A 27,507-nucleotide genomic window follows, 5' to 3' on the forward strand; every position below is an offset into this window, starting at 1 on the left:
ATTGTCAACACCCAGTGCTGACAGCCAGTATTGTCAACACCCAGTGCTCATCCCAACAGGTGCCCTCCTCAATGCCCATCACCCACTTTCCCCTTCCTCCCACCCCCCATCAACCATCAGTTTATTCTCAGTTTTTAAGAGTCTCTTTAAATGTAAATACATTAAATACTCCAATCAAAAGACAGAGTAGCTAAATTGATTTTAAACTTGAAGACACAACTTTATCATGCCTACAAGACTTAACCTCAACATTAAAAGTACACAGGCTAGAAAGGAGGAAATGGCAATAGTTATTCTATGCAAGTGGAAATCAAAAGTGAATAGGGTAACCATATTTATATTAAACAAAATAGGCTTTAGGACAAATATTGTAACATAGATAAGGAAAGTCATTATATAAACAGGTCAGTGTATCAAGAAGGTATAACAATAGTAAATACATGTGCACCCATTATAGAAGCACAAAACATATACAAAGGAAATATTAACATATCTGAAGAAAGAAATAGAAATACAAAAATAGTAAGGGACTTCAATATTCACTTTCAATAATGGATAGATCATCCATGTAGGAAATACATTTTAAAAATGGACTGGAGCTATACTTTAGGCCAAATAGACATATAAACATGTACCTGTTATTTTGTCCAACAATAGGAAAATAAAGATTTTTCTCAAGCCCACATGGAATATTCACCCACATAGATAATATGTTAGGCCGCAATAAATTTCTTAAAAATTTAGGAAGACTGAAATTATACCAAATAACTTTCTTTTATTAATATGTTATTTCACATTGGTTGATTTGCAAATATTGATCCATCCCTGCAGCCCAGGAATAAGTCCCACTTGATTGTGGTGAACATATCTTTAATGTACTGTTGGATTCAATTTACTAGTATTTTACTGAGAATTTTTATATCCATTTTCATCAGAGCTATTGGCCTGTAATTTTCTTTTTTTTTTGTGGAGTATTTGTCTTGTTTTGGAATCAAGGTAATGCTGGCCTCAGATAATGGGTTTAGACGTTTTTCTTCTATTTCTATTTATTTGGAAGAGTTAGAGAAGAATAAGTATTAACTCTTATTTAAATGTTTGGTAGAATTCCCCTTGGAAGCCATTTGGCCTAGGACTGTTGTTTTGTGGGAGGTTTTTGATAACTGATTCAATTTCTTTTCTTCCTACGGGTCTGCTCACATTTTCTATTTCTTTCTGTTTCAGTTTTGGTAGTTTGTGAGTTTCTAGAAATTTGTCCATTTCTTCCAGACTGTCTCATTTGTTGGCATATGTTTTTTTTTTTTTTCGTAGAATTCTCTTATAACTATATTTCTGTGGTGTTAGTTGTGTTCCTTCCTCTTTCATTTGTGCTTTTATTTACTTTGATCCTTTCCTTTATCTTTCTGGTAAGTGTGGCTTTGGGTTTATCAATTTTATTAATACTTTCAAAGAACCAGCTTTTAGTTCCTTGATCTGTTCTGTTTGTTTGTTTGTGTAGCATTTATTTCTGCTCTAATCTTTATTTCCCTTCCACTGGCTGTAGGCTTCATTTACTGTTCCTTTTTTTCCTCCTTTAGGTGTAATGTTAGATCGTGTATTTGAGATTTTCTTGCTTCTTTCCGAAAAATATTGGAATATTTTTAGAATAATAGGTACTAACTCTTCTTTAGATGTTTGGTAATAATCACCTCTGAAACCACCTGGTCCTGAACTTTTGTTTCTGGGGAGATTTTTGATTACTGCCTTAATTTCTTTGGTAGTTTTCAGTCTGTTCCATTTTTATATTTCTCCCTGCTTCAGTTTTGGCGGTTTATATGTTTCTAGGAAAGTATTTGTTTCTTCTCAGTTGGCAAATTTGTTGGCATATATGTTTTCATAATATTCTCTTTTCACTGTATATCTGTGTGTTGGTTATTTCTTCTCTCACATTTGTGATTTTATTAATTTTGGTCCTGTCTCTTTTTTCCTGGATAAGTCTGGCTAGATGTTTATAAATTTTATAGACTTTTTCAAAGAATTAGCTCCTGGTTTCATTGATCTCTCTCCCTCTCTCTCTCTCACTCTGTCTCTCTCTCTGTCTCTCTCTGTCTCTCTCTTTTTTCCCTAGGTCCTTTGAGAGTAAGGTTAGGTTGTTTATGTGAGATTTTTCTGTCACTTTATATAGGCCTGTATTGCTATAAACTTTCCCCATGGAACCACTTTTTTTTCCCCTCATACAGAGGTTTGGGGACATTGTGTTTTCATTTTTACATGTTTCCATGTACTTTTTATTTCTTCTTTGATTTATCTGGCTGATCCATTCATTGTTTTGCAGCCTGCTATTTAACTTCTATGGATTTGTGGTCTTTCCAGCTTTTTCCTTGTGGTTGACTTCTAGTTTTATAGTATTATGTTCAGAAAATTTGCATGATATGATTTCAATCCTCTTAAGTTTGCTGAGGTTTGTTTTGTAGGCCAATATGTGATACATTCTGGAGACTATTTCTTATGAACTTGGAAAAATGTATATTTTGCTTTTTTAGGATGCATTTTTCTGAATATGTCTGTTAAATCCATTTTCCAGTGTGTACTTCAAAGTTTTGTTTTCTTCTTGACTTTAAGATTAGATTTTTCTGTTCTAGATGTTCTAGATGTAGTAGGCAGTAAAGTCCCCTTGTGTTATTGTATTTATTTTGATTAGTTCCTCTGTTTGTTATAAACAGTTTCATGAATTGGAGTACTCCCTTGCTGGGTGCATAAACATTTATTATCCTCTTGCTGGATTGTTTCCTTTATTATAAAATGTCTTTCGCTGTCTCTTTTTACAGTCATTGTTTTAAAATTTATTTCATCAAAAAACCCTATTTTTTTCTGAAATATGTATTGTGACTTTGTCTTTCTTTTGACATTCATTTTCACGATAAATAATTCTACATCCTCTCACTTTAATTCTCCATATGACTTTAAGTCTGAAATTGCTCTCTTTCAGGCAACATATAGATGGGTCTTGTTTGGCTTTTTTTTGTTTTTTGTTTTTGTTTTTTTTTAACTCACATTCCAGGGAATTACTGATAGATATGTATACATTGACTTTTATTAGTTGTTTTGTGTTTTTTTCTGATCATTTTTTTTCTCTCTTTCATGGTTTGCTGGATTTCTTTGACCATATATTTGGGTTTTGTTTCTTTATTCTTTGCATATCTATTATTGGTTTTTGATTTGTCATTACCATTAGGTTTGCATATAACATTTTCTGCATATAGAACTCTATAGTAATTTGATGGCTGTTTAAGTTTCAACCTGTTCTTTATTCCTCTCCTGCAAACGTTTTTGGTATGTGGTGTCATATTATTACACCCTTTTATTGTTTTCGTTCCTTGCCTGATTTATTTTACAGAAACACTTATTTTTACTGGTTTTGTGTTTCCTACTTTTATACTGTATTTTTGGTCTTTCCTTTCCTCTCAAAGAGTCTCCTTTATCATTTCTTGCAGGAGTGGGTTAGTGGTCATGAACTCCTTTAGTTTTTATTTGTCTGGGAACTATCTCTCTTTCTATTCTGGATAGAGAATTCTTGGCTTCAAATTTTTACCATTCAGCACCTTAAATATATCATGACACTCCCTTCCAGCTTGCAAATTTTCTGCTGAAAAATCTATTAATAACCTTAATGGGTTTTCCCCTACTATATTCCTGTCTTCTTTTGTTTTGCTGATATATATTTTCTTCTTTATCATTACATTTTGCCATCTTAATTACAATTTGTCTTGGTGTAGATCTGCTTTTGTTGATTTTGTCTGAGACTCTGTATGCCTTGGATCTAGCTATCTAATTCCTTCCCCAAATTAGGAAAGTTTTCAGCTATTATTTTTCAAATACATTTTTTTGCCCCTCTTTTTCTCTTTCTTCTTCTTCTGGGATCCCTATAATACAAATACTATTATGTTTGATGGAGTCACTGAGTTCCCCAAGTCTATTCTCATTGTGCATACTTATTTCTCTCCTTTGTTCAGTTTGATTACCTTCCTTTACTCTAGCCCTTAAGTCATTACTTCATCCTTCTGCTTCTTCCAGCCTGGTGTTCATTCTATCAAGTGTGTTTCTCATTTTGTGTTTGAATATTTTATTTCTTTTATGTTATTCTTTATCTTTGTGTTAAGGGTCTCACTGATGCCTTCTCCTTTTTTTCTCAGGTCCAGCAAGTATCTTTATGGTCACTACTTTAAATTCTGTATCAAATATGCTACTTATATATGCTTCACTTTGATCTCTGGGCTTGGCCTTGTCCTGTTCTTTCATTTAAGAAAATTTCTTTATCTTCTCTTTACGTCTAAGTGTCTGTGTCTGTTTCTGTGTGCTAGGGAAGTTAGACACAACTGCTGTTCTTGAGGGTAATGGCCTTATGAAAAAGATGTCCTTAGTGATCTGCCACATAGTGTCCTCTGTTCCCCAGCATCTCATTCATGTTTTATGTAACATCTCCAATGTGTGCTATGTGTACTCTGCTGTGTGTTCTGGTCACTTTATTGTTTTCAGGTCAGAGGATCTGCAAAGGCTCTCTTTGCCTGTTGTGGGTGATATTTTGTCCCTGGCCTGAATGGGGTGAGTTTTAACTAAGTATGCTCTGGTCTGCTTGTGAAATATGACCTTTCACCACCTTTGCCAGAAGTGAGGCCCTGCAAAACTCTTGGATCATGAAAAAGTTTTGGCAGGGGCTCATTCTTGTCTTCTATGGGAGGGAGCTCACCATGCTGAGACTGAAGCAAGTGTGACTAGCAAGGGCAGTTCTGCCAGAGCAGTAGAGGGTGGAGGCTGGGTGTAAGCAAGTGAGGTAGCAAGGGTTGGCATTGCACTGGTTCCTGCAGATAACCCTTTGCTTACACTGAAGGGTTGGGGAGAGAGAAATTGTACCTGCCAGTTTTGTTTGTTTGTTTGTTTGTTTGTTTGTTTGTTTTCTGGAGGAATATCTTCATAAATCTTACTTGTCTGGGACATGCTCTGAGATGACCAAATATCATCCCCGCCCTGTCCCCCAAGTGCTGTTTAGATTATTATTTCCATACTGTGTATGTACAGGCTGTTTGCCCTGAGTCCTCTCTAAGAGCAGCCCTATGCCTACTGGTTCCCCCCCAGGCAAACTTGCTGACTTCTGCAACACCAGGCTTTAAGCCCTGCTGGTTTTAAGTCTCACAAAATTCGACCCCTGTCACTTTTCCAGCCAATTTCTAGGGGGATTTGTGGCCCTGTGTGAGTTCTCCTGTGTGGTAGACCATCTCTCTTTCTTTTCTGACTACAGATACCTCCCCACCATGGTCTCAGGATCCACTTGTCCCCTAAACCACATCTCTGCACTTCCTATCTTCTTCAATATGGCTTCCTATTTATCTTTAATTGTGGAGTTTCTTCTGTCAGTCTTCAGGTTGATTATTGAAGTATTTAGGTATTTTTACCTAGTTGAATTCATGGGATGAGGCAAGCCTGGTGTCTTCCTATTCCTCCACCATCTTCCTTTCTCTTAACCATTTCAATCTAAATTAGATTCTATTAAATTAATTCAAAAAATGTGTGTGAATTTCTACTACCAAGTGACAAGTGTTTTCCTTTATCCTGTATCTCTAGCCATAGATAATTTGAAATCACCTTTTATTTTTTGTAAATGTCAAGACTAGAAAAAAATTACATTACATTCTTATTATAAATTTCATACCACTGAGTATCAGTTGATTCAGCACATAATTTTTTGCTAAATAAATGTTTTATTTATGTGTATTTATTTTCCTATTTATTATTATAGGATTATATATGCATATATATGCATATATGTATATCATATATATGCAATATACGCATTCATACTGTATGCTTTACATATATATATTCAAATTATACCCTGTATACTATATATTTATTCACTGTTTAGAATGTTGCAATTTTTTTAAACCTAAAATATTTATGATTGAATTCAGTCCATGATCATATAAATATATAAAACTACCAATAAAATAAGGAATTATTAGATAATTATCCTTAAAACTGGAGCAAATAAGGTTGAGAACCATCCATGTGCTCAGTATTTAATATGACAGAGTTTATAATCATTGAAATTGACAGGGAAATGATATTAAAGTTTATTTAATTGGAAAAGAGAAAATAAAGCTTCTATTCTTTACAGATGTCATATTTTCTAAATAACAAAACCCAAAATTATCTATAGTCAAACGTTATTTTATTTATTTATTTTTTAAATATTTATTTGTTTTTGAGAGAGGGAGAGAAAGACACAGAGTGCAAATGGGGGGTGGGCAGAGAGAGAGGGAGACACAGAATCTGAAGCAGGCTCCAGGCTCTGAGCTGTCAGCACAGAGTCTGACACAGTGCTCTAATTTGGAAACCTCAAGATCATGACCTGAGCTGAAGTCAGAAGTTTCACTAAGTCACCAAGGTGCCACAAAATGAGTACTCTTCTTAATACTCATCACCCATTTAACTCTTCCCTCTGTGAACCTCCCCTCCAGCACTCCTCAGTTTGTTCTCTATATTTAAGAGTCTGTTTCTTTGTTTGCCTTGCTCTTTTGTTTCCTCCGTGTTCATCTATTACATTTCTTAAATTCCACATATGAGTGAAGTCCTATGGTATTTGTCTTTCTCTGACTAACTTAACTTAGCATAATACTCTCTAGCTCCATCCATGCCATTGCAAATGGCAAAATTTCATTCTTTTTGATGACTAATATTTCATAGTATATATATATATTTAATATTATAATATATATAATATAATATAATATAATATAATATAATATAATACCACATCTTCTTTCCCCATTCATCGGTTGATGGACATTTGGACTCATTCCATAATTTGGCAATTGTTGATAATGTTGTTAAACATTGGGGTGCATGTTTTCTTTCAAATCAGTATTTTTGTATACTTTGGGTAAATATCTCTCAATTGCTGGATGATAGGGTAATTCTATTTTTCTATTTTTGAGGAACTTCCATACTGATTTCCAGAGTGGTTGAACCAGTTTAGATTCCCACCAACAGTATAAAAAGTCTCCTATTTGTAGACATCCTTATCAATATCTGTTATTTCCTGTGTTGTTAATTGTATCCATTCTGACAGGGGTGAGGTGATATCTCATTGTAGTTTTGATTTGCATTTCCCTGATGATGAGTTATATTGAATATCTCTTCTTGTGGCTGTTAGCCATCCCCTTGTCTTCTTTGGGAGAATGTCTATGCATATCTTTTGCTCATTTCTAACTGGATTATTTGGGTGTTTTTTTTGGGGGGGTGTTGAGTTTGATAAGTTCTTCATAGATTTTGGATACTAACTCTTTATCAGATAAGTTATTTGCAAATATTTTTTTTTTCCATTCTGAAGGTTGGTTTCTAGTTTTGTTGATTGTTTCCTTCACTGTGCTTTTTATCTTGATGAAATCCTAATAGTTTGTTTTTGCTTTTATTTCTCCTGTCTCAGGAGACATATGTAGTAAGAAGTTGCTACAGTTGATGTCAAAAAGGTTACTGCCTATGTTCCCTAGGATTTTGATGATTTCCTGTTTCATATTTAGTTCTTTCATCCATTTTGAATTTACTTTTGTGTATAGTGTAACAAAGTGGTCTAGCTTCATTTTTTTTTTTTTTTTTTTTTTTGCTAAGCAATTTTAAAAAAGAAGAAAAGCCTGAGGCATCTCAATGCTGTACTTCAAGTTATATTACTAAGCTGTAGTCATGAATACAGTATGCTACTGGCACAAAAACAGACACATAGTTCAGTGGGACAGAATAGAAAACCCAGAAACAGACCCACAACTATCTGGTCAACTAATATTCAACCAAGCAGTAAAGAATCTTCAAAGGAAAAAAGACAGTCTTTTTAAAAAAACTGGTGTTGGGAAATATATATTATTATTATTTAAATTATAGAAATTTTAAAACAGTTGCATTTGAATGGTTTGCTTAAGTTAGAGTTTTGCTCATTTGTTTGTTTGTTTGTTTTACTTAATAACTGAATGATAGAGAATGTGTGAATAGGTAAAAACAATAATAATTAGACCAAATTTTACAAGAGTGCTTTAGGAGTTTCAAGCTCAAAAAGAGAAATTGAACTTTAGGCTGTTAAGAAAATCCAGCTACAGCTGATAAAAAAAAGGAAGAAAAGAAAGAAAGAAAGAAAGAAAGAAAGAAAGAAAGAAAGAAAGAAAGAAAAGATAGTGAGTCTAAATATAATGTATACACTGCATGCAATTTGGGTAATTTTGGTGTGTCTTGACTGGTCACAAAAACATAGCTTCTAGAAAGTAAATGAGAGCATCTTTGGCTAACTAAATCTGCAAAATAAATACCTATATGCAAAATAATATTTTAGATCGCAACCTTACACTAACCTCAAAAAATAATGTAAAATGAAAGCAAAAACATAAAATAGCTAAAAATAAAACTTAAGTTATAAAACTCTTAGAAGAAGACATAGGTATAGTTTCATGACAACTGATTTGGAAATGATTTCTTGGTTATGACAAAGCACAGGCAGCAAAATAAAGACTAGACAAGTAGGACTTCATAGAAATAATATATATATATATATATATTTTTTTTTTTTTGCAATGAACAATATTATCAACTATGTACAAATTATATTTCTGATAAGGATTGATATCAGAACACATATATTACTCCTACAGCTGAAAAACAAAAATAAAAACAATCTCATTAAAACATGGGCAAAAGACTTGTATAGAAATTTCCATAAAGAGGATATACTGATGACCTATAAGCACATAGTAAGTTATTTAATTATTAGAGAAATACAACACAAAACCACAAGTTTTTGTCATTATTTCATTATAATGAAATAAAGTACGAACAATGTATGATTTGCTTATATGAGGTACTTAGAATAATCAAATTCTTAGAGACAGAAAGTGCAACAGTAGTTGTCATATGTGGAGAAAGAGTTAAGGGGAGGTATCTATTTTATTATTTTTATTTTAATATACTTGATACACAATATTACTTTAGTTTCAGGTATACAACATAGTGGTTTTACAAGTTTGTAAGTTATGCTGTGCTCACCACAAGTGCAGCTACCATCTGCCACCATACAAATCTATTACAATATCATTGACTTATTTCCCATGTGCCTTTTATTCCTATGACCTATTCATTTCATAACTGGAAGCCTGTATCTCCCATTCCCCTTAACTATTTTTTCCCATTCCCCTCTTCACATCCCCTCTGGCAACCATTAGTTTGTTCTCTGTATTATAGATCTGATTCTTCTTTTTGTTTGTTTGTTTGCGTTCTTATTTATTTATTTATTTATTTAGATCTATATATGAGTTAAATTATATGGTATTTGTTTTTATCAGTCTGACTTACTTCATTTAGAACAACACCTGCTAGGTCCATCCATGTTGTTGCAAATGGCAGAATCATATCCATTAAGGAAAATGATCCAAAATATAAAGAGAACTTAAATAACTCAACACCAAGAATCCAATTAAAAATTGGACAGAATAGGGGCACCTGGGTGTCTCAGTTGGTTGGACATCCAACTTCAGCTCAGGTCATGATCTTGTGGTCTGTGATTTTGAGGCCCATGTTGGCTGTGTGTTGACAGCTCAGAGTCTGGAGACTTCTTTGAATTCTGTGTCTCCCTCTCTGCCCCTCCCTTGCTCATGCTCTGTCTCTGTCTCTGTCCCTGTCTCTCTCTCTCTCTCTCTCTCTCTCTCTCTCCTTCTCTCAAGAATAAATTAACATTATTGTTTTTTCAATGGACAAAATCTGTGAATAGACATTAGGCCAAGAAGTAGTATTGATGGACAACAGATACATAAAGATTTACTCAACATTACTAATCATCAGGAAATGCAAATCAAAAACCCCATGGTAGTTATTATTTTTAATGGGTATGCAGTTTTAGTTGAGGAATATGAAAGTTCTAGAGGTGGGGGGTAGTGATTGTTGCACAACATAGTAAATTTACTTAATGCCACTTACCTGTATATTAAAAATGGTTAAAACAGTAAATTTTTGTTTATGTATATTAACAAATTGAAAATGGTAATTAAAGTGTGCCTGGGTGGCTCAGTGGGTTGAGCATCTGACTTCGGCTCAGGTCATGATCTCACGGTCTGTGAGTTTGAGCCCCACATTGGGCTCTGTGCTGACAGCTCAGAGCATGGAGTCTGCTTAGGATTCTTTGTCTCCCTCTCTCTCTGCCCCTCCCCCACTAATGCTCTGTCTCTCTCTCTCTCTCTCTCTCTCTCTCTCTCTCTCTGTCAAAAATAAATAAACATTTTTTTAAAAATGGTAATTAAAATATTACATAGTCTGTGTGCCCCTGGGTGGCTCAGTCAGTTGAGTGTCTGGATCTTGATTTCTCCTCAAGTCATGATCCCAAAGTCATGGGATTGAGTCTTGCATTGGGCTCTGCAGTGAGCATGGAACCTGCTTGGAATTCTCTCCCTCTGTCCCTCTGCCCCTCTCCCAAACTTGCATGCTCTCTCATTCCTTCTCTAAAAAAATTAATGCATAAATATAAATAAAACGTGAAATAGTCTGATCTACTGTTTAATGCAAAATGCTTGAACATGTGGTAAGAATAGACACTTAAACACATTTTAAGAAACAGTTTAGTAGAATCTATTAAAAATTGATATGACCATATTGTATATATACTAATTACCTTTCAAGAGACTTAGTCAAAGAATCATGTACGTACATCCACAGGCAAAGTATATAAAATGATGTTAATCATAAGGTTACATATGATGGTGAAAATAAACTTGCCAAAATATTGAATATCCATAATATTTAATAGTATGCTATTACATAAAACAGGAAGCCATGTGAAATATTGTTGTGTGTAAAATGTAAGTTTCTAAATCATGCATGGTGAATATCAGATGTTGCACTTTTATGATTATGTATCCAAAGTCACAGGATGTGTATTGGATTCACATTCCAAATCTTGCACCTCCTATGGTCCCTGGGAAGACAAGTGGGAGTGAGATAAGTTTCACTTTAATTATGGTTTCCTACATTGCTTGGTATTTTACATGGATAACATTTGCATGTATACCCGTGTAAAAATGAAAAACAAAAAACAAACAAACAAACAAAAACCAAAACATAGAACTGGAAGGAAATAAAGCAAAATAGCATCCATGACTTAATGTATGGTCCTCAATCAAAATTTCAATTCTTGAATTCAAATGTTCTCTTTCCATTAAAATCTTCATTTCATAACACATCAATATATAGAAAGGCACATCCTGAAACTATTTGTAGACTTGTTGTAATATGCTTAGCATGGAAAATTGCAAGAAGCAAATAAATTGTCTTTCTGAGTTGTCATAGGTCTGGGTTTTAAGGTTGCCTTCTGGTTCCTCACGGGATGCTCACTACAGTCAAAAACTTGGTAATTTCTTCTAATTAATTCCCATTCCATTTATGCAACTACAATCTCATGTGAAAGCCATAAGATTATTAAACTTGAACAATGTTGGAGACTGAAATAAAGCTTGCAACTCAGAAATTACACATGAATTGTAGAGATAATCAAGCATGGCTGATTGTGGAAAAAGCAGCTATTATGAATGAAAGTATCTTCTCAGAGAAGATACTTAAGACAAAATATTTCTTTCACACATATGAGAACACAGAATTAAGGGATGGAACAGAAATATGTGCCACATATCAAAGTACTTACTTGGCTCTTCTCACTTTATACTGAACTGTTACATTTAATGAATGGTAAGAAAGAAAAACGCACATACTTTTAGGGGTAAATTTGCTCAAGGTTTTTTTTTTTTTTTTTTTCCTGTGTCCTCAAGAAGAAGGAATTTTAACGTTGCTATGTATATCACCTGTAATAATTGGTGATGACATTGTTCACCATTCTGTTTCAAGAACTAAGGGGAATGGAAAATGTTCCAATTATCGAACTTGTTGTCTCTGTATACCTAGACCACCTATGTTTTGTTTAAATGAAAGTTAGAATCAAGGAGACAACAGATTACAGAAGTAGCCTTGACTCATTATTAAGTGATTATTGAAAGACTAATTTTATGGTCATAGTCAAGACACCGTTGTGGTGTTATGTTATAGGGACTGAGTAAATAACTTATTATGGGAATTGATTTATCATGAATATTCAGGATGTGACAATTTGGGCATTTTCTATTTTTATCATTCATGTTAATATCTAGTAGAAAAATTAACAACCCAGTTTGCTTCTCTTCTATTCTGCCTTCTGCCTGCCTAATCTCATTTGACAAACACAAACATTTATATTTTTATTTTTTTACTTAAATTTCTTTCAATGTTCATTTATTTTTGAGAGACATAGCGAGACAGAGCATGAGCGAGGGAAGGGTAGAAAGTGAGGGAGACATAGAAGCCACAGCAGGCTCCAGGTTCTGAGCTGTCAGCGCAGAGCCCAATACAGGGCTCCAACACATGAACCATGAGATCATGACCTGAGCTGAAGTTGGACGCCTAACAGACTGAGTCATCCAGACACCCCTATATTTTTATTTTATTTATTTTTTGGTCAAGAGCAGTATTTGGCCAATGATCTCTAGAAGGAGTCATCATAGAAGGTAACTTTATTTTTGTTTTTTTCAGCTGCACCTGTGAAGTATGTTAGCTACTTCTTAGATTTGTCTGAAAGGATTTATGACTCTCTGTTAGACTCCTAGGGCTATATATATATATATATATATATATATATATATATTTGTTCTACTAACCAACAGTCGGAACTTTACTGGATTTTCTGCCTCTTTAAATTGTCCTTAAAGCCAACCATAATTCATTGACCTCTGAGTAAATATCTCAATATGGATGGTAGGGGGCTATGTGCTCATTGACCTCTGTGTAAATATCTCAATATGGATGGTATGGGGCTATTGCTGTATGCTGTGTATCTCTATGCTGGTATTCTGATGAGCTACACCTCATTCAGAACCAAACATTGCCAAAGGTCAAGTAAAGATGATATGACAATATCTGAAAGGACTAGTTATCAGTGTCATCTTTATTTCTGCAGATAAGAATTAGCGTGGCTGAGAAATAAGCCACCATGACAAACATAACAAGATTCTTGCTCATGGGATTCCCTGATGATCAGGTGCTACAGAGACTTTATGCTGCATTCCTCTTCCTGGTTTACCTAGCAGCACTAATGGGGAACCTCCTCATTTTCACCCTCACCACCATTGACCAGCATCTTCAATCCCCCATGTTTTTTTTCCTAAAGAATTTGTCTTTGATTGATATCTGTTACATTTCTGTCACTGTCCCCAAATCTGTCATGAACTCTTTGACCAACAGCCATTCCATCTCTTTCATAGGATGTGCCTCACAAGTTTTCCTTGTTATTTTTCTTGCTGGCACAGAATATGCCCTTCTCCTAGTGATGTCCTATGACCGCTATGCTGCCATCTGCTGTCCTCTGCACTATGAGACCATCATGAATAGAGGTGCCTGTGTGCAGATGGTGACAGCATCATGGTTTAGTGGGTGTGTCTATGGATCCATTCATGCTGCAGGAACATTTTCTGTTCGTTTCTGTGGTTCCAACATAGTGCACCAATTATTTTGTGATGTCCCATCACTGCTCACACTTGCTTGTTCTGGACAGAAAACTCTAGAATATGCATTTATAATTGGTAGTTGTTGTTTTGGGTTTATATGTTTTATTTTATTGATTGTATCCTATGTTCACATTTTTTCTACCGTTCTAAGAATCCCATCTGCAAATGGGAGAGTGAAATGTCTTTCCACCTGCCTGTCCCACCTCACCGTGGTGACACTGTTTATCCTTTCTGGAAGCATCACATATTTAGCTAAAAATTTTAAATCTTCATCTTCAGTGAAAGTGTTGATATCAGTGCTTTACACTGTGTTACCCCCCATCATGAATCCTATCATCTACAGCCTCAGAAACTGGGATGTGCAAATGGCCTTGGGCAAACTGATATCTGGGAAACTGTTCAGGATACCTTTTTAAATTTAAATATGTAAAATTTATTAAAATGAATAATTTTATTGACAATAATTATTTCCAAAGAGATGCCTCCATTTCCCTTTGCAGGTCCAAAAAAAAAAACCTCTGTAATTTGTTGCCTAACAGGGTACCAGGGTAAAATTTAACTCTCTTATGTAGTGGTCTAGGGTGTTGAAATATTTTAATTAAATGGTTCTTTCCTGTTTTGATTGTATATCACAGTATTTTACTAGGGTAACATTCTAAATGATTTGTATTTATCATAGTATTCATAAGTGCATTATGATCACATAATCTTTTCAGGGTAGTCACAAAATATGGCACCTTTTACTTTTATTCTAGGAATATAGTTCATATTTAAAGTAAATATGAGGTTTCATATTTTTTAAATTATTCGTAAGTATCCAGGTTTACTTAATAAATGGCAAGTTTGTACTCGTTGAGCATTGAAAAAATTCTTTTTTGTTTTCTCAAGTTATTTGCATAAATCTTAAAATTTGAACTTAGAGAATCTTTTTGGTTATGTTAGTTAAATATTTTTTGGTGGGTATCAGAGGAAATCCATCAAAGGAGTAGTAAAATTGCTGTGGTTACTGTTCATTCAAGAATTAAGAATATCTAAAGATGATGATGACAGAATTCATCTGAAAGACCTGGTTCAAAACAGAATTTCAATAGGAACGCTTTATTTTGTTATAAATAAATTTAAAATTACCCAACATTGAAATGATATTGAACACATCTCTTAAATCTCTTTTTTTTTCTTTTCTTCTTTTGTTCTTTTCTCATTCCTCAATCATTTTTTTCATTCCTGTTATTTATTGTATTTGTATCATTTTTATTTTTTTCTTTATTTCTACTTTTTTTTCTTTTTTTGGTCTTTTCTTTTTCTGTTCAAAAATAAATTTATTTTTTCTTACATGTACTCAATTATGAATTCCTCTCAAACTACTTTAAAATCTACCTCTCTTCCCACTCAGATAACCCTACTACTTACAAAAAACATAATACTTCTACATTTTTTGTGATAATCTTGGTATAGAAATAAGGACCACTAAATCTGAGCCCAAGTGTTACCCTTGCCTATTCAACCTCCCTCAAGTGGATGAAAGATGGCTTAAGCTTGTTATACATTTATATGTGTATGTGTGTATAACATGTATAACAATGCTTTATTTTAATCTATATCTATCTATCTTTCTATATAGGATATATATATATATATTTATGTTATGTATGTATATAATGTATAATATTAATATATTATGATATATTATAATTATATAATAATATAATATAATATAATATAATATGATATATTATACTTATAAATATAATATATTATATTATATTATAGAACAATATATATATATATTCTTTCACTTCTCTGTCATTTTAATGTAATAACTTAAAAAGAATTATTTCTGGAGCATTTTTAAAATTTTTTTTTTTCAATGTTTATTTATTTTTTTTGGGACAGAGAGAGACAGAGCATGAACGGGGGAGGGTCAGAGAGAGAGGGAGACACAGAATTGGAAACAGGCTCCAGGCTCCGAGCCATCAGCCCAGAGCCTGACGGGGCTCGAACTCACGGACCGCGAGATCGTGACCTGGCTGAAGTCGGACGCTTAACCGACTGCGCCACCCAGGCGCCCCAACTGGAGCATTTTTAAACCAGATTCGGGGAGAGAATATTTAAGCAAAATACTGAGTTTTCATGTTTATTTGGAAATATATAACATCTTTTGATCATTATATATTCAATTTACTATTATTTAATTTAAAATTTTAGGCTTTCCTGATGTTGAACTCAATTTTTTTTGCTTTATGTTCACTGTATTCTTCCAGTAGTTCTGGGAGTTACTTGGTGTAATTTGGATTCGTGTGCTCTCTCTTTCAGCCATATTAAATAACTTAACAATAATTTTCTCACTTTTCGAAAAGTATATCTAGGAACTGAGCACTTCTTACAAATTACAATATTACCAATCAGAGTTGCACCCCTATCACCTGTCATTCTGATTTTGTCATAGTAGACATATTGTGTACTGTCTTTCTCCCTCTCCTTCCTTCAGTTCATTCTAGACTTAGAGACTTAGAGCTAAGTAAGGGTAGAACCGACACTAATGTCTCCTTAGGTCACATAAGGATAAGCCAAACCCTGTGTTCTCCATTGTTTTTTTTTTAATATATGAAATTTATGGTCAAATTGGTTTCCATACAACACCCAGTGCTCATCCCAAAAGATGCCCTCTTCAATACCCATCACCCACCCTCCCCTCCCTCCCACCCCCTATCAGCCCTCAGTTTGTTCTCATTTTTTAAGAGTCTCTTATGCTTTGGTTCTCTCCCACTCTAACCTCTCTTTTTTTTTTTCCCTTCCCCTCCCCCATGGGTTTCTGTTAAGTTTCTCAGGATCCACATAAGAGTGAAAACATATGGTATCTGTCTTTCTCTGTATGGCTTATTTCACTTAGCATAACATTCTCCAGTTCCGTCCACGTTACTACAAAGGGCCATATTTCATTCTTTCAACAATAGCCAAATTATGGAAAGAGCCTAAATGTCCATCAACTGATGAATGGATAAAGAAATTGTGGTTTATATACACAATGTTCTCTATTGTTTTTCACCATTGGTGCTTCTCGTGTTTGAAATATCCTGCTCAAATGTAGTGTTCCCAGGGTTCAGATGGAAAATATACCTTGTCCTTGATGCTTCCCCTGGCTGGAATGCTTTTTTCCCAGGTATGTGTTCAGCTTCATCTTCCTTTTACTAAATATTTTCCTTGCTTTGTAAATGCTGAATGAAATAGAATTCTGTGTGTGTAATTCTTGTCTGTGATCCATAGTAAAATTTGATGACTCTAAGTTCAAGTAAACACAAACCAAAGATTTAACCAACCTAACACACAATGTGATTAGTTCTGTTGAGTAAAGATGAATGACTACATTACAATACAAATCTAGAACTAGTATGATTTTAATTTGCACCAAATTAATAATTAGTATGTTTCCTTTGATAGTGGATTTCTGGGATTTTATTTGGAGATGCTGGCCATTTTTATAACATTGATATTGAGGGGAAAATTGTTAACAATAACACTGAACCTACAACTCTATACTGACAAATTATTTAATAAATTTAATTAAAATATATTTTATGTGATTTGAAAGGAGACTATTAATTCCTCTAAACATAGTAACATAAATTCTGAACATTGGATTCATTACCTGATTAACAAATTACTTTTATGTTTGTTATTACATTTCCCCAACATGTGCTCAGATATTTCAATGTCATATGTAAGTCAATACAATTTCTTAAAAATGTATATTTTACTATATAATATGGAAGTCTATACATATATCAAAGGCTATTGATATATCTATAGTCCTTAACCAACTCTTATAAAGAGATTATTTCTAGTTTATGGCTGCTATGAATAAATGCCCAAATAATTTTGTACATGTAAAATTTTATTTGTATTTCTGATGACATTTAGGACAGCTGTATAAAAGTAGAATCTTTTCCCCTCAATATCAGTTATAAAAATGGCCAGCATCTCCAAAAAAATCCCAGAAATATGCTATGAAAGGAAACATTGAAGTATTCAAAATAATTGCCTTAAAACTATAGATTGTTTTGGGTAGCATTGACATTTTAACAATAATAATACTTACAATCCATGAATACAGAATAACTTTTATTCGTGTTTGATTTAACTTCTTATATCAATGTTGCAGTTTCAGTCTGGAAGTCTTTCAGGTCCTTGGTTAAATTTATTCCTAGATATTTTATTCTTGTTGATGCAATTGTGAAATTGTTTTATTAATTTCCCTCTCTGACAGGTGATTGTTATGGTATAGAAACACACTAAAACTTCACATATTGTGTGCTGCAGTTACACTGAATTTAATTATTAGTTCTACTAATATTTGTATAATCTTTAAAGTTTTCTATAATAATGTCATGTTATTTGCAAATAGTGAAAGTTTGTTTCCTTTCAGATTTAAATACTTTTATTTTTTCTTTACTAATTTGTGTAAGATTGCCAGGTCATGTGAATGAAAGTGATGAGAGTGGTGAATATGATGTTAGCTGAAGCCTTGTAATATGTAGCCTTTATTACTTACAGGAATCTTCCTTCTATACCAAATATATTGACTTCTTATCATGAATGGATGTCGAATTTTGTCAATTATGTTTTTCTGCATCTATTTAAATAATCATATGATTTACATACTTGTGTTACTGTGGTGTATCACACTGATTGGTTTGATGATGTTGAATCATCCTTGCATCCCTGGAATAAATCCCCTTGATCATGGTACATGATTATTTTAATTCACTGTTGAAAGTTTTGTTAATATTTGATTTAGCAATGAGTCTATTAATTCCACTGTCCATTTTGCAAGTGGATTTTTTTTGCTTTTGAGTTGTATGAATTTTGTACATATTTTGGATATTAACATTTTATCAGATAACATGATATGCAAATATTTTCTCCCATTTTGTAGGTCATTCTTTCATTTCATTGATTACTTGCCATACAAAATCTTTTTAGTTTTATATAGTCAATACAATTATACTAGGGGGCATTAACAACCAACTGATATCAATGAACAGATCGTTTAAACAGAAAATCAACATGTACACAATGGCTTCGAATGACACACTGGACCAGATGGACTTAAAACAAACACTCAGAACATTCTATCCTAAAACAGCAGAATGCACATTCTTTTCTTTTCTTTTTTTTTTTTTTTTTTTTTTTGTATCTATACTTATCAGGGAAATTGGCCTATAGTTGTATTTTCTTGAAATGTCCTTGTCTGTTTTTTCTAGTTATTTTTTTTAATTTTCTTAATTTTGTTTATATATTGAGAGAGAAAGAGAAAGCACAAGTGCAGGAGAGGCAGAGAGAGAATCCTAAGCAGGCTCCATGCTGCCAGCACAGACCCTGATGTGGGGCTTGAACTCACAATGCTATAAGATCATGATCTGAGCCATAACCAAGAGTCAATTAACTGACTGACCCACCCAGGTGTTCCTGTACTTGTCTGATTTTGATACAATCAGAGAAACTAGAATTTAAAACAAAGAATGTGAAAAGAGACAACAAAGGGAACTATATAATTATAAAAGGGACATTCCAACAAGAATATCTAACAATTGTATATACTTATGCACTCAAGATGAGAGCACCCATTTGAAACAAAAATAATAGTAAACATAAAGGAATTGATAATAACAAAATAATATTAGGGGGCATAAACAACCCACTTACATCAATGGACAGATAATCTACACAGAAAGTCAACAAGGACACAATGGCTTTGAATGACATACTGGAGCAGATGTATTTAAAATATATGCTTAGAACATTCCATCCTAAAACAGCTGAAGGCACATTCCTTTCTTTTTTTTTTTATTTTAATGTTTATATATTTATTTTTGAGAGAGAGAGAGCAAGCATGTGTGGGGGAGGGACATAAAAAGAGGGAGAGAGAGAATCCCAAACAGGCTCTGCACTGTCAGCACAGAGGCTGACATGAGGCTCTATCTCACGAACCATGGGATCATGACCTGAGCCAAAATCCAGAGTTGGATGCTTACTGACTGAGCCACCCAGGAGTCCCTGAATGCCGCCCCTTCTTGACACTTTTGCTAATAGCAGCTCATTAGTCTGACTAATTGAGTGGCACAATATTTCATCATAGTTTCTGACTAGTGAGAATTTTCTTGCAGTCATCCCCAGGCTCATGAGAGGTCTCGTTCTTCATTTCAATCAAAGGTCACCCTGTTAATTTTTCCTCTTCCATCAAAATCATTTTCTGAAGGATCCCACATAATAAGGTCTTAATTCTCTTAAGATATAATAGTTCTCACTTTAGTAAGTGGTAATCTGTGCCCACATCTTTGTCATCTTACATGCTATATTTTCCGAGCATTTCTCCTACCATTGAATTATTTTGTATGTAATGTCTGTATTAGAGGAACATGCAGCTTTCATATCTCTTTCTAAAGACAACATTTTCCTAGCCTGTCCCAATTTTGTCCTTACTTGTGATACCTTTTTTGTGGCATTCATAACACACAGAGCAATGGTCAACCTACCACTTACAATAACTCGCTCACTTTCTCTTCTCCATTTTCCCTTCCTCACTGTTTTGTATAAGGTATCTAACAAGAGTGTGGGAACTTTTCAGGATGCCCTCATACCCACACACCTATCTGAAACACTCAAAACACTTGGCCAAGTCTCCAAACATGAGGGTGGAGAGCAACCTTGGAATTTCCCACACCAAAGGCTTTCCTCCCAGCATGGCTCATTTACCCAGTTGTGGTTTCCTCCTGGTTGGCTTGACAATTGTTGGAAGGTGAAGTGACTGTAATGTATCTCCCAAACTAAAAGACATTGAGGCTAAATAACAAAGCAGGGCACTCCATACAGTTTACAAAGAGTTTTATTCAGGTCCACTTACTAACAGAAAAGGTTGAGCAGGAAACAATCCAGCTATATAGTTATGCTCTGCAAAGTATGGACCTTAATTTAAAATTTTATATAATTGTATAAAATTTTATAAAAGAGGACATGTACAATGGTATTGTAGTGATATGAAAGTCTTGACATGCTTTTAGGAAGATGGCGGTGTAGGACACTGGGCTCACCGCATGTCCTGCTGATCACTTAGATTCAACCTACACCTGCCTAAATAACCCAGAAAACCACCAGAAGACTAGCAGCAGAATGGAGTCTCCAGAGCCAAGCACAGACAAGAGGCCCACGGATGAGGGTAGGAAGGGCAGAGAGGGGGTGCACACTACACGGACTGGTGGGAGGGAGCCAGGATGGAGGGGCGGCCTGCCGGCCAAGCAGAGGCCCCGAGTCTGGCTTGCAAAAGCCAAGGGGCTGGATGCAGAGTGTTCTGACAGCAAGCAGGACTTGACATCTGGAAGGTTATAAACTAACAGCTCTTCTTGGAAAATGGGAGGGCTGGAGGACAATGGGAGGGAGAGTTGTTGAGCTCTGGACAACAGAGCTCAGCTTGGCGGGGAACAAAGGCGCTCGCCAGTGCCATCTCCCTCGCCCATCCCCCAGCCAAAATCCCAAAGGGAACCAGTTCCTGCAAGGGAACTTGCTTGCACCAAGCAAACACCCAATGCTGTGCTTCTGTGGATCCATCCCTCCGCCGGATCTGACTCACTCCCGGTGCTGCAGGGCCCCTCCCGAAGCAGATTTCCGAGGAAAAGTGAGCTGAGCCTACCCTTCCTGCCCCTGTGCACCTTGCCAATCCACCCCAGCTAATATGCCAGATCCCCAGCATCACAAGTATGGCAATGTGCAGGTAGCCCAGATGGGCCATGCCACCCCACAGTGAATCTCGCCCCTAGGAGAGGGGAAGAGAAGGCACACACCAGTCTCACTGTGGCCCCAGCAGTGGGCTGGGGGCAGACATTGGGTCTGACTGCTGCCCCGCCCACCAACCCAAGTTATTCAAGACAGCACGGGGGAGTGCCCCTCAGTTCTGCCCCACTCCGGGGACTATTCAAAATGACGAAACGGAAGAATTCCCCTCAAAAAAAGTCCAGAAAATAACAACAGCTAACGAACTGATCAAATACGATTTAAACAATATAACAGAAAGTTAATTTAGAATAATAGTCATAAAATTAATCGCTGGGCTTGAAAACAGAATAAAGGACAGCAAATATCTATTGCTACAGAGGTCAAGGGACTAAGGAACAGCCAGGAGGAGCTAAAAAATGCTACCAATGAGCTGCAAAATAAAATGGAGACAACCACAGCTCGGATTGAAGAAGCAGAGGAGAGAATAGGTGAACTAGAAGATAAAATTATGGAAAAAGAAGAAGCTGAGAAAAAGAGAGATAGAAGAATCCAAGAGTATAAGGGGAAAATTAGAGAACTAAGTGATGCACTAAAGAGACATAATATACGCATAATTGGTATTCCAGAGGAGGAAGAGAGGGAAAGGTGCTGAAGGTATACTTGAAGAAATCATAGCTGAGAACTTCCCGGATCTGGGGAATGAAAAAGGCATGAAATCCAAGAGGCACAGAGAACTCCCTTCAGACGTAACTTGAATTAATCTTCTGCATGACATATCACAGTGAAACTGGCAAAATACAAGGATAAAGAAAAAATTCTGAAAACAGCTAGAGATAAACGTGCTCTAACATATAAAGGGAGACCTATAAGACTCGTGACTAATCTCTCTACTGAAACTTGGCAGGCCAGAAAGGAATGGCAGGAGATCTTCAATGTGATAAACAGAAAAAATATGCAGCCGAGAATCCTTTATCCAGCAAGTCTGTCATTTAGAATAGAAGGAGAGATAAAGATCTTCCCAAACAAACAAAAACTGAAGGAATTTGTCACCACTAAACCAGCCCTACAAGAGATCCTAAGGGGGATCCTGTGAGACAAAGTACCAGACACATTGCTACAAGCATGAAACCTATGGACATCACAATGATTTTAAACGCATATCTTTCTATTATAACACTGAATGTAAATGGACTAAATGCGTCAACCAAAAGACATAGGGTATCAGAATGGATAAAAAAAAAAAAAAAAAAAACAAGAACCATCTATTTGCTGTCTACAAGAGATTCATTTTAGACCTGAGGACACCTTCAGATTGAGAGTGAGGGGATGGAGAACTATTTATCATGCTACTGGAAGTCAAAAGAAAGCTGGAGTAGCCATACTTATATCATACAAACTAGACTTTAAATTAAAGGCTGTAACAAGAGATGAAGAAGGGCATTATATAATAATCACAGGGACTATCCATCAGGAAGAGCTAACAATTATAAATGTCTATGTGCCGAACATAGGTCCCCCCAAATATATAAAACAATTACTCACAAACATAAGCAACCTTATTGATAAGAATGTGGTAATTGCAGGGGACTTTAATACTCCACTTACAGAAATGGATAGATCTAGACACACGGTCAATAAAGAAAGAAGGGCCCTGAATGATACATTGGATCAGATGGACTTGACAGATATATTTAGAACTGTACATCCAAAAGCAACAGAATATACTTTCTTCTCAAGTGCACATGGAACATTCTCCAAGATAGATCACATACTGGGTCACAAAACAGCCCTTCATAAGTATACAAGAATTGAAATCATACTGTGCATACTTTCAGACCACAATGCTATGAAGCTTGAAATCAACCACAGAAAAAAGTCTGGAAAACCTCCAAAAGCATGAAAGTCAAAGAACACCCTACTAAAGAATGAGTGGGTCAACCAGGCAATTAGAGAAGAAATTAAGAAATATATGGAAACAAACGAAATGAAAATACAACAATCCAATCACTTTGGGATGCAGCGAAGGCAGTCCTGAGAGGAAAATACATTGCAATCCAGGCCTATCTCCATAAACAGGAAAAGTCCCAAATACAAAATCTAACAGCACAACTAAAGGAAATAGAAACAGAACAGCAAAGACAGCATAAACCCAGGAGAAGAAGAGAAATAAGAAAGATCAGAGCAGAAATAAACAATATAGAATCGAAAAAAACTGTAGAGCAGATCAAAGAAACCAAGAGTTGGTTTTTTGAAAAAATAAACAAAATTGATAACCGTCTAGCCAGGCTTCTCAAAAAGAGAAGGGAGATGACCCAAATAGATAAAATCATGAATGAAAATGGAATTATTGAACCAATCCCTCAGAGACACAAGCAATTATCAGGGAATACTATGCAAAATTATATGTCAACAAACTGGACAACCTGGAAGAAATGGGACAAATTCCTAAACACCCACACGCTTCCAAAACTCAATCAGGAGGAAATAGAAAGCTTGAACAGACCCATAACCAGCGAAGAAATTGAATCGGTTATCAAAAATCTCCCAACAAATAAGAGTCCAGGGCCAGATGGCTTCCCAGGGGAGTTCTACCAGAGGTATAAAGCAGAGATAATACCTATCCTTCTCAAGCTATTCCAAAAAATAGAAAGGGAAGAAAAACTTCCAGACTCATTCTATGAAGCCAGTATTACTTTGATTCCTAAACCAGACAGAGACCCAGTAAAAAAAAGAGAACTACAGGCCAATATCCCTGATGAATATGGATGCAAAAATTCTCCATAAGATACTAGCAAATAGATTCAACCGCATATAAAAAGAATTCTTCACCATGATAAAGTGGGATTCATTCCTGAGCTGTAGGGCTGGTTCAACATTCGCAAATCAATCAATGTGATACATCACATTAACAAAAAAAAAAAAAAAAAGAAGAACCATATGATCCTGTCAATCGATGCAGAAAAGGCCTTTGACAAAATCCAGCACCCTTTCTTAATAAAAACCCTTGAGAAAGTCGGGATAGAAGGAACATACTTAAAGATCATAAAAGCCATTTATGAAAAGCCCACAGCTAACATCATCCTCAACGGGGAAAAACTGAGAGCTTTTTCCCTGAGATCAGGAACACGACAGGGATGCCCACTCTCACCTCTGTTGTTTAACATAGTGCTGGAAGTTCTAGCATCAGCAATCAGACAACAAAAGGAAATCAAAGGCATCAAAATTGGCAAAGATGAAGTCAAGCTTTCGCTTTTTGCAGATGACATGATATTATACATGGAAAATCCGATAGACTCCACCAGAAGTCTGCTAGAACTGATACATGAATTTAGCAAAGTTGCAGGATACAAAATCAATGTACAGAAATCAGTTGCATTCTTATACACTAACAATGAAGCAACAGAAAGACAAATAAAGAAACTGATCCCATTCACAATTGCACCAAGAAGCATAAAATACCTAGGAATAAATCTAACCAAAGATGTAAAGGATCTGTATGCTGAAAACTATAGAAAGCTTATGAAGGTAATTGAAGAAGATTTAAAGAAATGGAAAGACATTCCCTGCTCATGGATTGGAAGAATAAATATTGTCAAAATGTCAATACTACCCAAAGCTATCTACACATTCAATGCAATCCCAATCAAAATTGCACCAGCATTCTTCTGGAAACTAGAACAAGCAATCCTAAAATTCATATGGAACCACAAAAGGCCCCGAATAGCCAAAGTAATTTTGAAGAAGAAGACCAAAGCAGGAGGCATCACAATCCCAGACTTTAGCCTCTAGTACAAAGCTGTCATCATCAAGACAGCATGGTATTGGCACAAAAACAGACACATAGACCAATGGAATAGAATAGAAACCCCAGAACTAGACCCACAAACGTATGGCCAACTCATCTTTGACAAAGCAGGAAAGAACATCCAATGGAAAAAAGACAGTCTCTTTAACAAATGGTGCTGGGAGAACTGGACAGCAACATGCAGAAGGTTGAAACTAGACCACTTTCTCACACCATTCACAAAAATAAACTCAAAATGGATAAAGGACCTGAATGTGAGACAGGAAACCATCCAAACCTTAGAGGAGAAAGCAGGAAAAGACCTCTCTGACCTCAGCCGTAGCAATCTCTTACTCGACACATCCCCAAAGGCAAGGGAATTAAAAGCAAAAGTGAATTACTGGGACCTTATGAAGATAAAAAGCTTCTGCACAGCAAAGGAAACAACCAACAAAACTAAAAGGCAACCAACGGAATGGGAAAAGATATTTGCAAATGACATATCGGACAAAGGGCTAGTATCCAAAATCTATAAAGAGCTCACCAAACTCCACACCCGAAAAGCAAATAACCCAGTGAAGAAATGGGCAGAAAACATGAATAGACACTTCTCTAAAGAAGACATCCGGATGGCCAACAGGCACATGAAAAGATGTTCAGCGTCGCTCCTTATCAGGGAAATACAAATCAAAACCACACTCAGGTATCACCTCACGCCAGTCAGAGTGGCCAAAATGAACAAATCAGGAGACTATAGATGCTGGAGAGGATGTGGAGAAACGGGAACCCTCTTGCACTGTTGGTGGGAATGCAAATTGGTGCAGCCGCTCTGGAAAGCAGTGTGGAGGTTCCTCAGAAAATTAAAAATAGACCTACCCTATGACCCAGCAATAGCACTGCTAGGAATTTATCCAAGGGACACAGGAGTACTGATGCATAGGGGCACTTGTACCCCAATGTTCATAGCAGCACTCTCAACAATAGCCAAATTATGGAAAGAGCCTAAATGTCCATCAACTGATGAATGGATAAAGAAATTGTGGTTTATATACACAATGGAATACTACGTGGCAATGAGAAAAAATGAAATATGGCCTTTTGTAGCAACGTGGATGGAACTGGAGAGTGTGATGCTAAGTGAAATAAGCCATACAGAGAAAGACAGATACCATATGGTTTCACTCTTATGTGGATCCTGAGAAACTTAACAGGAACCCATGGGGGGGGGAGGAAAAAAAAAAAAAGAGGTTAGAGTGGGAGAGAGCCAAAGCATAAGAGACTGTTGAGAACTGAGAGCAAACTGAGGGTTGATGGGGGGTGGGAGGGAGGAAAGGGTGGGTGATGGGTATTGAGGAGGGCACCTTTTGGGATGAGCACTGGGTGTTGTATGGAAACCAATTTGACAATAAATTTCATATATAAATAAAAAAAAAAGAAAAAAAAAGAGAAAAAAAAAGAAAAAAAAAGTATGCTAGTTTTTCAGATGCCCCATGTTCTTTCTGGAGTATTTATTTTAATTTAGTTGAACTAATTTTCTTTACCTTCATTGTTTAACGTTGGTAGTAATTCCTATCAGGGGTAGAGGTTTTTTTTTTAAATACATATTAAAGAATATATCTTTTTAATTTATAGTTCATATGCTTTGCTATTATCTGTTTTCCTAAAGTGAGAGAACATACTATAAGATGTTATTATGGAGTGGAGCTAGTCCATTTGCAAATTTCACTCTTGAACACAAGGTAAAGGGCAGTTGAGTAGGCTGGACACGCTTTTAATTCTAAAAATATGGATAATTTCTTGGGTTCCAGAAATAACCCCAGGGTTGCTAGAATTTCCTGGGCAGATTGTTACCTTTAAGGGGACACTCATCTAATTACAGATTAGGGCAATATGTCACAATGTATGAGGGCAGTAATTAGGATCTAGTACTAGGGAGATTTTAAAAATATATGGCATCCCATGAATATAAAGTAACAAATTAAAAGTGCTCCTTACCACAGCATTAATCATTATTCAATATATTTAATTACAAACTGAAAACAATTAAGCTACAGTATGATGTATATAGTATACTAGGTTTTTGTGTAGTAAGTATTGTAAGTTCCTATTTATTTCATACACCTGTGTCTTTAGCTTTTTACAAAGAAAATCTAGGAGAATGTCAAATAAACACTGGGTCTGAATACAAGAAAGCACTCTAAATGGTTCCCTATGTAGGCAAAAGAAAATAAGGTAGACAAGAAAAGTGAATGGTTGTGATTTCTAAATGTACGTCTTCTTATAATAGCTTTGATTTTTGATAACCATGACATAATTTATTATTTAAAGTGAAATAAAATAACATGAATTAGGTACTATGAATATATAAAC

The 27,507-nt window shown here is 35.4% G+C and overlaps 1 protein-coding gene across 1 annotated transcript; it reads left to right on the top strand.

Moving 5' to 3' along the window:
* Positions 1-13,072: 13,072 nt before the first annotated feature.
* Positions 13,073-14,002, top strand: LOC112856866 (olfactory receptor 14A16-like). The gene has a single exon (XM_025920167.2). It carries the CDS (start codon positions 13,073-13,075, stop codon positions 14,000-14,002), a length of 930 nt encoding a protein of 309 aa, XP_025775952.2.
* Positions 14,003-27,507: the final 13,505 nt, after the last annotated feature.

This window comes from Puma concolor, chromosome A1 (assembly GCF_028749965.1).
Source record: "Puma concolor isolate L17-30 chromosome A1, mPumCon1.1.hap2, whole genome shotgun sequence".
NCBI classification, from domain to species: Eukaryota; Metazoa; Chordata; class Mammalia; order Carnivora; family Felidae; genus Puma; species Puma concolor.